This window comes from Capra hircus, chromosome 29, assembly GCF_001704415.2.
Source record: "Capra hircus breed San Clemente chromosome 29, ASM170441v1, whole genome shotgun sequence".
Taxonomy (NCBI): Eukaryota; Metazoa; Chordata; class Mammalia; order Artiodactyla; family Bovidae; genus Capra; species Capra hircus.
This window is the reverse complement of record NC_030836.1, coordinates 8,707,002-8,720,087: the sequence shown is the minus strand read 5'-3', so window position 1 is coordinate 8,720,087 and position 13,086 is coordinate 8,707,002. Positions and strand designations below refer to the sequence as shown.

At 39.2% G+C, this 13,086-nt stretch overlaps 1 protein-coding gene across 2 annotated transcripts in view; it reads left to right on the top strand.

Moving 5' to 3' along the window:
• The window catches only part of EED (embryonic ectoderm development), a 33,017-nt gene continuing 22,780 nt past the window's right edge, over positions 2,850 to 13,086 (top strand). The window contains exons 1-3 of one of the 2 annotated variants that reach the window (XM_018043355.1): positions 2,850 to 3,823; positions 8,683 to 8,835; positions 10,537 to 10,629. In XM_018043355.1, the coding sequence (XP_017898844.1) occupies positions 3,710 to 3,823; positions 8,683 to 8,835; positions 10,537 to 10,629 (360 nt within the window). In that variant the 5' untranslated portion in view covers positions 2,850 to 3,709. The remainder of the gene's footprint in view (positions 3,824 to 8,682; positions 8,836 to 10,536; positions 10,630 to 13,086) is intronic. The other variant, XM_018043356.1, reaches the window with a different exon arrangement.

Genomic DNA, 13,086 nt, shown 5'->3' with positions numbered 1-13,086 from the left:
TTTCCCTCTAACCTTCTAGGTTTGATAGCTATGCCTAAGAAACAAACTAAAACCAAGCAAGTTATCAAAATAAAAGGTACATAAATCTATTAATTTTTAATAACACATGCACAGGGGCATCTTGGGGGGAAAATTGAATATCTAAAAAAGCAGTGATCTTTGAGAGTTTATACCAATCTCAGTAGGGGAAGGGGAAGGGGAAGGGGGAGTTATGCCACTTGGGCAAGAGTAATGTTTTAGAAAGATGAATGCGCTCAGAATAGAGGGGAGCTAATGACAGTGTGCTGCAAAATTTCTCCGGGTGTGGTGTTGAGTCCTGACTTCTAGTCTCTTCTTTGGTGATTAGAGTCAATCTTCCCTGATTGCCAAAATTCCTAGGGAGGGAATTGATGACAGTTCAGTTCCTTTTGGAGGACTATCTTTAGGCACAAAAGCGAAGCTCAGAGAAGTCTGTTTTTCAAAGTGTCTTCACCTCAGAATTATTACTTCCCTGGTGGTCCAGTGGCTAAGACTCCAAGCTCCCAATGCCGGGGACTGGGGTTCAATCCCTGTTTGGAGAATGAGATACCATATGCCCCAACTAGTTCACAGGTACCACGAAGACTGAAGGTCCTGCATGTTGAGACTAAGACCCAGTGCAGCCAAATAAATAAATAAATATATATACATAAATGTTAAAAAATTAATATACCAAAGCAACATATTGCAAGTGACATGCCCCACTCTTCTCTTTGGTTATAAAGCCCTACCTACCCTTGCTGTATTCAGAGCTAGCCCTATCTCTCTCTCCTACTGTGACAGTCTTGACATTTATCATGATAGTACTGAATAAAGTTCCTGTTTTAACAAGCGTCAGAATAATTTTTTAACATTAGCAACAATGAGTATTAACTAATTTCTATTTATTATCTCTGATTCATTGTACAAAACTTTAAAACTATCCCTCCAAGTTTTAACAAAACTCTTTAAAAAATATTTTTGTTATGGGTCTCATGAATGCTGAAAGACATCTTCCTTCCGTATGTGTCCTTTATCCAAATGAAAGGGACAGAGTAAAGGGATAAAGTAGGTGATTAAATAGCTAGTCCCACTAGGGGATTGTAAGTAGGAAAAAATACGGGAGACCCCACAAATTAATGATTACTCAGGAAAGCTCATTTACTTAACCACAAAACCAAGCAGGCTTGCTTAACAACAAAACCATGCACTAGAAGCACAGGACATGACCCAACACAATAAAACAATGGTGGCATGAGACCAAACTCCTGCCCAGTGAGCTCAATAGGTTAGTGATCCTTAGGACATACTTTGCACACATAAAAAACAACAACTCTGAACCTAGCTTGACCATGTAAGGACATGAAAACTTCCCTGGCCGACCTGGAGGAGGAACTGATGATGGAAGCATGAGGTCTACTCAAGAAGAACAAAGAAGGTCTTCTCCTCCTCCCCTTTCTTCCTCTGACTATAAAAATGTAACCCACTAAGTACTCAGGGCACAGCACCCCCTCAACCTCACCCACCTGCTTGTAAACATCACAAGCACCCTATTCTAACAAATCTTTACCTATCACTTTGCCTCTCACTAAATTCTTCCTGTGCTGAGACATAAACGACTGTGGTACTGAGCTCTTTGGAGCCCCCTGAAAGGACACCATCGAGTTTCACAGTCATTCAGCACTTTTTAAATTTTATGAGTAGAAGTTGATGCCCACTTCCCAGCTCCTACTGATTTCAGATACAAAGAGTAATTTGGATTGGAATTGCTTTAGTTGATTACCCTTTTATTTGTAGGACTGTATTTCACAAACATCCTTCTCAACAGAGAAGTGGGGGATGTTTGTCTCTGCCCATGAACATGTCAAACAAGACACATCTTACTTTCTCAGTGGAGACTCCATACTAGTCTCATCTCTCTCTCGCCCACTAACTGATTAGTAGCGCCTGGCACTTTAGGAGTTCAACAAATAAGTGCAATTACTATACTAAATCCAAACTTTTTTTTCAGCTTCCCTATTTTTTCTTGAATCTTCATTATAAAAACATCTAAATTCTGCCCTGCCTCTACCTTACTTTTCTTATTCTCAAGAGTTCTCTCCTTGTCTCCAAAAGAAGTGACTTGCAGTCTACAATATGTTAAGGCATCTAGCTCAAGGACACTAGAATTTTAGGGATAGGGCATTCTTCTACTGTGGTATCCAACAGGTGATGTAATGAGCTCTAGAACACACAAAAAAGTAGATATTATCCAGTAGTGCTCAAGAAATGTTAGGTCCCTTCTTTTTACAGATGAGGACAATGACGTCCAGAAATATAAGTAGTCACAGCTAAGTTCCCAAAGAGGCAGGTAAGACGGAGCTGCCTTTTATTTCTTATCATAGTTCTCCTTTTCTGGGCTACTCCTTTGGTTATGTGGCTTAACGACCCCTCTAACAAATCTCCGAGGCTCACCAATGCACTTAGCACCTGTCAAGAGCCGACATAACACAAACATTTTTGTAAAATATCACAGTTTTTGTTGACTTCCCCTATAATTTTATTGTCAAAATCATGCCAAAAAAATATTGTCCGTCATTTAAGTCTCACAGTCTCATACATACTTGGAGGTGAACATTGCTTTTCAGGCCTTGGCATTGTTCAGGGCCGTTAACATTCTTTAAGAGGTAAAGGAAGCATTTGGGGATGTAATTCAAGGGAGTCTAGAATTATACTTTTAGGGTATTCCTACTTAAGCCCTATCCAATATTGGAACTAACTGGACGAGGATAATAATCCCTTGCGATCAATATTCACTAGAATAAATATTCATCAAGAAATCACGACCCACTCAGGGGACTACAATTGGGTAGCGCCTTGAGATCCATCCTTTGCCACGGAAACCGGTGGAAGACTACCTGGTTGGAAAACAAGATTTCCAAGAGGAGGGGCCTGGAGGAGGCGGGCCCGGACAACCAAGCGCGAGCACACGCCCCGGCGCATGCGCACCTGTTAGCGGGCACCTTCCATTCGCAAGGCAGGGGAGGCAGGCGCGAGGCTCGCTACAGTTTTTGAATTTCTGTTCTCAACCGCAAGTGAGGTGGCGACCAGTTCCGCGCATAAGGTGACAGCGTTACTCCTCGAGTTCAAGATGAAGAACACTCGGCACAGACGCCCGAACCGTAAGGCGACTTGTCGTCTGGTCCCCCCCGTCCCCCGGGACCCGAGTCGGCCCGTCCATTCCACAGACTTTCGAGTCCTCGCAGCGGGGTCGGGGGATCGAAGGATTGGGCCAATTGCGGCTGAACCGTCTCTGGAAGGAGGAAGGGGGTGAGGGGGCACCCCCTCTTCAGAGTTCCGCCTCTCCCTTTACAGGGCGGTCGCGGGGAAGGGGGACGTTGGAAATAACTGCCCTCGGAAGCCGACGGGTCCCACACCCGCTCCGTGCAAACTGCCGGGAGGGCGGCGGGAAGAGGGCAAGACGGGAGCGGGGACAGGGAAGGACCCGGGAAGCCGCGCGGGAGGGCGCGCGCGCGCGCGCCCCTTTTTCAGCAGTGTGGCGGGGTCGCACGCACGCCCGCCTCGGCGGCTGGGCGCGGTTTGCGACAGTGGGGGGAGCGGCGGCGGTGGCGGCGGCGGCAGCTTTGCGGCAAGCTCCGGCCGGGCTTGCTTGACGGCGGTGTGGCGGAGGCCCCGCCCCCGGCGGCAGGAACCTGGAGGGAGGCGGAGGAATATGTCCGAGAGGGAAGTGTCGACAGTGCCGGCGGGAACAGACATGCCTGCGGCCAAGAAGCAGAAGCTGAGCAGCGACGAGAATAGCAACCCGGACCTCTCTGGAGACGAGAATGTGAGCGCAGCCCCCCAGGGCAGTCCGGACGGGACTTGGCCGTCAAAGTTTTCAATTCTTTTTAAACTGTAGGCGCGGGGGCGGGCGGGCGGCTGTGGTAAGGTGGGGTGGGGGGAGGGAGAGGTGTCACCGCTCTGCTGAGGAAAACGCGGGCGTGGAGGAGAAAATCAAACTCGTCTCTGAGGGGGTTTTTTTTTTTTTGAGCTGGGGCGCCGAGAGCGAAAGGAAACTTCGCGAAGGAGACTGTGGTTGGGGCCAGAGCGTGGTGGCGGAGGGTCGGAGGGGGTCTGCCCTGAGAGCGTTTTGCGTGGAGTGGGAGAGTTTGGGCCTTTGGGGGCAAAGTGCGGATCTGAGATTCCAGTAGTTTAAAAGGCAAGTCAGAGGTGTTTTTTTTCTAAGACAGTTGGAAGGAGGGGCCAGCGTGTGTTACGGACTTTTAAAAAGGATTTAGGGACCGTGTCCTTAGACCCTTCCAGGCGGTCCACAATGGGAAGAGCAGATCTCGGACGTCAGGGATTTCGGTGACTCTCTTAAAGGGGCTTTTGTGTTTGCTCCTGTCTCGTCTGTGGAGAAGGGGTGCGCCTGACAGTCGGCCTCACTTTTGGAGGAGGAGAACTGCGAGAGTCGTCTGCAGAGTTGGAGGGGGAGCGACTCTTGAGGAAGGGATGAGAAGGGACAGTTAGTCTTTCGTCGGTTTTCACTAGGATAACGGGGACAACCTAGAAGACACTAGGCAACTGTGGTAAAGGTAGATGGCTTTAGGTGTAGGCTCGTGGTCTCGCATGTGTAAAGGTGCTCTGAAATCAGATTTTTTAAACTTAAAAAATGTCACAACTCTAGTTCGTCCCAACAGTTGACCCCACTGTGTTTAGGTGAGACGCCAGTGATAACCGAATTGACGTTAATTTGCCGTTTCATGTTTTAAGTTTATATCCAATAAGTTCAGGAAAAAATGTCTGGACGGTTCATTCAAAGGTGATACTCTAAAATGTGAATCCTCCGAGGGAATGCCTTCTGAAGTGTTATAGAAGGATGGTGTAAGTTCTTTTTCTCAGTTTGCCTAGTTTTAAGAATAAATGGTGTATCTTACACACCGACTGAAGCACATGTATGGCATGGTATCAAGACCAAATTTTTCACTGAACAGATGGGAAAGAATTCTTTTTGCAGATAGAGGAAAGATATTTGGGGGGTTGTCAGTTTGTGGGATTTGGACTTGAAATATCTGAAAGGCTTAGTAGGTGGTGTTACTTTTAATCTTTTTATTTTCCTGTTTGTGCTTTCCAGTCTTATTATATATTGGGATCTAACATTTTTGACCCTCTTCACTCCAGCCGTTGGAATCTGTTTTACTTCCACCTTCTCTTAAATTTCTCTTGGCAGATTAGGTTAGTGACTAGGAGCACAAACTGGATCCAAGTGTTAGGTTAAAATTCGCCACTCTAGTCTTTACCGGTTGCTTGATCTAGGTATTTTACCTAGTTTCCTTGGATTCTTATCTTAAAAATGGGGATAATAGTATTTACCTCATGGGATGTTTGTGAGGATTAAATGAGATAATATAGGTAAAGTGCTGAACCGAATGCCCCGTTCATAAATACCATGCAAGTGTTATTTAATTATTATTCCTTATTTTGTAATCTAGACTTGTGTTTCTGGCTCTTCCAGATATTTATCAGGCAGAAAGGTAAAGATGTCAATACCCAGTTTAAACTGAGGAAAATTTCAGGGAACTAAATAAATTGAAAAGTTATTTTCTTTTTACAGACCCTTAAGAGGAATGTATTCTTTGATGCATACTGAAGCTATTCAGAGCTACTTGGTTGGACTAAGCCTTTGTTTTGGTTCCTTCCTTTAGATGGCTACTTTTAACCTTTTCTCTGCCCTGAACACTTTAATGAATCCTGTGAAACTTCAGAGTAATGTTTTCAAATGTATAAAATACAATATATAAGATCACAAACAGAATCAATGATAAAATTATAAGGAAGTTATAAAATTGTTTAAAACAAATTTCAGGTTTAATAAAGTACTTCTTTATTACATTAAGTAACTAGACATCACAATGACTGATAGTACTGATGGGTATAGACAGCTTTTGAGATCTGCAACAACTATAATGGAATATAAAAATTCATGATTTCCATTGCTGAGAAGGTTACAGCTACAGTAACATTAGTACATATACTGCCTGTATTATAGTAGAAGGAAGTAATAGATTTCAGTTAAAAATGTGAAAATTAAGATGCAATCTTAAATTTATTTATGAATTTATTCAACTGCATAAGTTCACAGGCCCTCTGAATTCCATTCAGGGACCCAGATCTAGGACATAAGTTAAGAGAAGCAGTAAAGGAAGGGAGTAGAGAACTCTATAAAAAATGAATTCAGAAAAAGCTAATAAGGGCAGTGATTTAACTCTTGAGGGAGCCAGATAATGACAGGAAGGCCAAAGGCAAATGGAAGAAAGAATCTGGTATTTGTAAGTTGGAGTTATGGTAATCTGAGCAGTTGATACTGTTAAAGTGAATCAAAGAACTGATAGGATGTTAAACTTTTTTAAAGTTTAGATGAAATTGACCAATAACATTATGTTATTAGTTCTAGGTGCACAACATAATAATTCAGTATTTGCATTGCAGAATGATCAGCACAGTAAGTGTAGTTAATATCGGACCTATTTTAAGTTCATTGTATATGTACCTGCCATTTTATTAACTTTTTCATATAAGTGCAGCATAATTGGCTTCTGAAAGAATACTGATTGTTGCCTGGTAGTAAGATCAGAAGGCTGAATCTGAAGACTTGACTTTGCTTTAAGGAACCTGTGGCAAGATCAAGGGACAAACTACTATCCCCATTTCCTTGTTGAGCAGATGAAGGCGGTAGTGCCATGTCTGTTACACAGTACCATTCTATACTTTGAGGAGGAGGAGTCAAGGTGGATATCAGCTTGTGCACATACTAGATGTTCAGGAAAGGTTTGAATTTACAAATAAAATGAAAGCATTGTGAGTGTATTGCATTTCCATTTGATTCTGTCTTGATTTGACTATTTGAGGAGATGGGTAAATTAAATGGGTAAAAGGTGTGTGTGTGTAATGTTTCCCCAGTTATTTACTATGTTTTGTGTGGCTTCTTGATTAGCAGTTGAATTTTTAGCCAGAGTGGAAAGAAGCTGGTGAATAAATGTCTAAGTATTGTATTGTTTCATTTCTCTAGTGTTAAAAGATAATTTTCAGAAACATTTTACTCATGTAAAGGAACTGGTCAATTTAAGTCACACAGTACAAACTATACAGATGAAAGGAATGTAAAGATGAAATTGCAAATGGAGACAAAAACTTTTCTTCAGAATGAAAGGGAAGACATTTTGAACCTCTGCCTTTGGCTGTCCACAGTGTAAGAGGTGTAAGATTGTTCAAAGGCAGTGAAGCAGACTAGAATCTGATAACATGGAAGAAAAGTGTGCAGTAGACATGAAGTTTCCCAGTGAAACACAAAATTGTTTTCTACACTAAATTTTAACTGTGTAAATTCAGCTGAAAGGTAGGAAGAATAAAGATTAAAAAGCAGTGATTTCGACCTAGAAACTGAACTCTATAAATATAGTTTTGTATTTTCTGTATCTAAAAGCTGATTGTGTTTACATTAAGTTACAATCTAGATATTGAGCACTGCTGTGTACCATCTATCCACTCCATTGCTTTTTTCCCATTGTAGTGTTAGAATAAGTTGTGTACTTTTTAAAAGCATTTCATTTTGGTATGAACCATTTGAAGTTTTGGAAACCACCCCTAAAAACTACCATATAATACCATACAGTTTTTAAGCAAATTAATGTGAATTTTTAATGTACTTTTTTATATTCTAGTGGATTTTTAACTTTCTGTAATATCGTAAAACTAACTTTAGAAAGCAATAATTTAAAAATAGCTCCTAGGGCAATGGTTTCTGGTCTGTATTCTCATAGATGTTAGTGGGCACTCCATGAAAAAAGCTTCCTCTGGAATGAATTTAGTAACTACTGCCCTAAGGTGATACAGGTTTAAATAAATCTCTTTATTCCAAAGAACACTTCGGAATGTGTAATTGGAAGAGGTAGTGAAATCCTCTTCTGAGAGTAGAGGACGATTAATATATCTTGTAGACTGGAGACAGGATATAAATTAGGTGAATTTGGAAAGATTTTACTTTACAGTGAGCTTCTGGAGGTCTGAATCATGAGTATTTTAGAGCCATGAGTCAGATTTCACTGGTAAATAGCACGTAATATGTAGAACCTAAAAAAGTTTCTAAATGGTTTTAAGTGTTATAAATAAGTAGAGTTTGAGGGATAATCAGGATTTTCATCTAAAATAGGAAGTACTAACACACTGGCCTCAAACAGCCACCCACTGCCATGCTCCAGACTGAGCAGCAAGCAGTCAGATAAACTATGAGGACATGTAGGTCAGTCAGATTAAGGAGTCACAGCTCTGGTTTTCAATCCCAGCAACCCTACCCAGCAAGACACCACCTTAGGCTCTCTAAGCAACACGTATCTAACAGTACGTTGTATGAAGAGCAGTAAAGGTGAAGTGAGGCAATGTAGTGTCATGGCTGGCACAAACCAGTGCCTTATTAATTAAAGGCAGTATTATTCTTACCATTAGCATCATCAGGATTCGATTTTTGTTTATATTTTTGCTGAAATAGCAAATATCTACAAATCCTAATGCATTTGCAGGAATACATTTTTTCATTTCTTGCAGGATTTATTAATTCTTTTATGTTGGTCAGCAGCTCTCCAGTTTGAAGTCATTTTCTAAGTACAGTATTGCTGTTTCATATAGTTTTTTCTGATTTGCTGCTTATAGGATGATGCTGTCAGTATAGAAAGCGGTACCAACACAGAACGCCCTGATACACCTACAAATACGCCAAATGCACCTGGAAGGAAGAGTTGGGGGAAGGGAAAATGGAAATCAAAGAAATGCAAATATTCTTTCAAATGTGTAAATAGTCTCAAGGTATGTGGAGAAAGACACAATCTATGGGCTAAATGCAGGGTTCCAGAATTGCAGGTTTCTGAATGGCAAACATTTTATGCTCAAGGTTCTCTGTCAAGTTAAAAATATTTTAAAGTTATAATAGTTGGAAGTCAGTCTTTAAAAATTGAAGTCTTATTTGTAATTGTTTTCAAGAAAAAAGGTATAAATTAAAATTTGTTTTGCATAGTTAATATTTGGGAGAAATAATAGGTTCGTGTTATTTAGATTACTGTCTTTCTCAATAGTCTTTTTATTTTTAAAAAATGTTTACTGATATTTAAGTGTTTTATATATTCATTTCCTGTTTTTTTAATTTGGGGATTTTTTCCTATACTGAGCAAAAATATACCTTATAGTGTCTTGTGCATATGTTAGATTCTTTTTAAAATACCTAAATATCCTTTTAAAGTCTTTGAAAAGCATAAGAAGCTATGGAAATTATTGGAAATTATTTCCATATGGAAATTATTGGAAATTATTTCCATATGGAAATTATTTTCCTATCTAGGTAGCAAAATTCATTGCTGTGTATGTCAAATTATACTCTCTTAAAAGGAGAGAAATTAATCTCAGTGTTTTTGTGTGTGTGTTTTTCTTCTAAAGCAAAGTGTCCCTTTGTAGTTTCATGTTAATATTTAGGTATATTAACCTATTTTTATGTAGTATATTTGGAAAGTGGTTTGAACTGTATTGTTTTTAGTAAATATTTCCAAAGCCTAAAACTGGCTTTTTAAAGGATAAGAAATGAATGTTATCAGACTTTAAAGTGCCTTAAAGTGAATATGAAGGTTACTGTTAAACATCAGGAAATTGCCAGTAAAATCCTAAGGCTGAAAAATAACTTTATGAACAAAACTTAATACTTTTAGCAGAGGGAACTCTGCTCAGTATTCTGTGGTGACCTAGATGGCAAAAGAGTTTGAAAAAGAACGGGTGTGTGTGTGGCTGAATCACTTTGCTGTGCACCTGAAACTGACACAACATTGTTAATCAGCTCTGCTCCAATTAAAAACAAAAAACTGGATGCTTGTTTTTTATACACTTCCTTATAACCTCCTGATAACTGTGGAGTTACAGCCCACTGCCTCCCTGGCCCCCACTTTCAAGTGTTCTTGTTCATTATAAAACTTCTTAGGTGGTTTTTCTTTTAGGATCCAAATTCAAAGTAATTTTAAATTGTTTCTATAGAACTAATGGAGAGCAGTGATTTGAATGGAATCAATTTTCTTCACTTCACAAGGGAAGAATTCAACCAGAAAACGTTTAATGAGTACTGGAGAAACTGTATTAACTTGGGTTATTTGTTATTTCAGAAAATTAAATTGTGTCCTGAGAGATTAAATGCATTTGTCACAATTATCCATTATATTTTGATTCAAAGGCATGGCATTTCGGTTTAAGAAGATAGAGAGCAACTATTAAAGTATTTTCATTGATGAGTACTTGTTACCTAAGCTCTAAGTCTTTAATTGTTACATAGTTTTATCATGCACCAGTATTTTAAAATGTGAAAACTGGACTAACATATCTTTTAAGTGTCAAAAGTCAGTTTATGTATGATAACATAAAATTGCAGCTTGCATTTTGTGGAGGGGAAGGTTTTTAATGGGAATGATCAGTTTACTACGTTTTTTGTTTTTAAAATATATTGATTTTTCTTATTTCTTGGTTATTTTATAGGAAGATCATAATCAACCATTGTTTGGAGTTCAGTTTAACTGGCACAGTAAAGAAGGAGATCCATTAGTGTTTGCAACTGTAGGAAGCAACAGAGTGAGTGTTAAGGGGCTGTTTGGCATTTGGCTCATCAGTCTCTGGTATTAGTGTAACACTGAAGTGTAATGATTTTGAAGTAAACTTTGTATAGCCAATTTGACCGTATCATTCCTTTATGTAAAAATGGAACATTCTAGAAATTGTCAAAAATTAAAACTAATATTCATGACTGAAAATACATCTTTTTTCATATATACTCACAAAATTGTTCATGAAACAAGTCTCTATTTATATTTTGTCTTCATAAATGTTGTTCTAAGTGGCTGAAAAAATTGACTTTGCCTTTTCCAAGTGACTGTGATAGTTGTTTGTCAACTTGGAGTAACAGGTCTGTGATTTCTTAAAAATAGTAAATGTAATTAGTTGCTCTCTATAAATGCAAAGCATAAATCCAATGGATTTGTATAATAGTTACTGAAAATATTTTAATTATGCACAGTAAACATTTGTTTTGAATTGTTTTTATTTAAGGAAGCCAGAGTATCTTGAACTGAGAGAATGCATGGAAAAAAACCTTAGTGGACATGTTTTGATGTAAACTGTTACTTAACTTTTTAGTTGAACCTGGGACTGAAAAAGTGGATTGCAAAGACTTACTTCCATTCACTTCTAAATGAATGGGAAAAAGGAAGATTCCTAGGGCCTACCAGGGAGTCTCAGGAGTCTGTTAAATTAAAATCATTTTGGAAAAGTTGTCCTCCTAATAATAAGTAATTTAATTAACTTACATTCTGGTTATTCATTAATAATATACTAGGAGTTATGAGGAATAACAGAAACATATTGGTGTATTTGGAAAAAGAAAGATGAGGGAAATTGACTAACTGGTATGGGTTGACAGTAAAGTCACTTTCTTTACCTTTAGCCCAAGAGGGGAAGGGAAGGAGGTGAATCTGGGAGCTATTCTGTAACTTTAATTGAGTGAAATTCAATCTTATGCTTCTTTAGTAATTGTGCTAAGCTTGTTAGAGAAATAAAAGACCATGATTTTGAACGCACTGTTTCCTATATTTATGTGTTTAGTGTTAGTATTCTGTTTTCAATCAAAACTAACCTGGGAGTCGTCAGCTGAGTATTTTCCAAATGTCAGCATATTTCCAAGCTTTTTTTTTTCCTGAAAGTTTGAAAATCTTACAAACATGCATGCATCTATTTTTACTGGGCTAAATCCTTTCTATTCCTATTTTCTGAAAAGTAAAATTTGGCTTTAAATAATTTCCTGGACGTCTTATATATATATGTAATCATATTATTTGGCTCTGCTGAGTGTTGCTGTGTGGGCTTTTCTCTAGTTACGGCAAGCATAGATTACGCCCTAGTTGAGGTACACAGGATTCTTCCTGAGGTGGCTTCTCTTGTTGTGGAGCACAGGCTCTGGAACGTTGGGGCTTCAGTAGCTGTGACACATGGGCTCAGCATTGCGGCTCCTAGGCTGTAGAGCATAGGCTCAGTAGTTGTGGCGCACAGGCATAGTTAGTTGCCCTGCATTCAGAAAACATGCTTTTATTGGTCATTAAAGTTCTGAAAATTTGAAACTCACTAAAGTTGATAACCTGGATAACAGCCCTTTTTTTATGTTTAGCCAAATGTCTGTTGTGATATGTACCTCGAAAACAATGATTCAGAGAGAACGTGATGCAGTTCAAAGAAAAAATTAAGGTGTTTTTTTTTTTCCCGAAAATTGGGAATATAATCCATTAATTGATTTGAATTCACTTTTAAGACATCACTGTAAGCATACTTCACTAACTTCACCATCAATTATTATTAACTGTCATGTTGGTATAATTAGAATTAATACAACTTGTGCTTCAGAATGCCTATTGTAATGTTCCAGGCTTTCTAACAAAAAGAATCCCTAGTCTCACTTAAAAAGACATTGAATTATGTTATTGAATTATAAGAAAGATCATGGCATCTGGTCCCATCACTTCATGGGAAATAGATGGGGAAACAGTGGAAACAATGTCAGACTTTATTTTGGGGGGCTCCAAAATCACTGCAGATGGTGATTGTAGCAGTGAAATTAAAAGATGCTTACTCCTTGGAAGAAAAGTTATGACCAACCTAGATAGCATATTCAAGAGCAGAGACATTACTTTGCCAACAAAGGTCCATCTAGTCAAGGCTATGGTTTTTCCAGTAGTCATGTATGGATGTGAGAGTTGGACTGTGAAGAAGGCTGAGCGCCGAAGAATTGATGCTTTTGAAGTGTGGTGTTGGAGAAGACTCTTGAGAGTCCCTTGGACTGCAAGGAAATCCAACCAGTCCATCCTAAAGGAGATCAGTCCTGGGTGTTCTTTGAAAGAAATGATGCTAAAGCTGAAACTCCAGTACTTTGGCCATCTCATGCAAAGAGTTGACTCATTGGAAAAGACTCTGATGCTGGGGGGGATTGGGGGCAGGAGGAGAAGGGGACGACAGGATGAGATGGCTGGATGACATCACTGACTC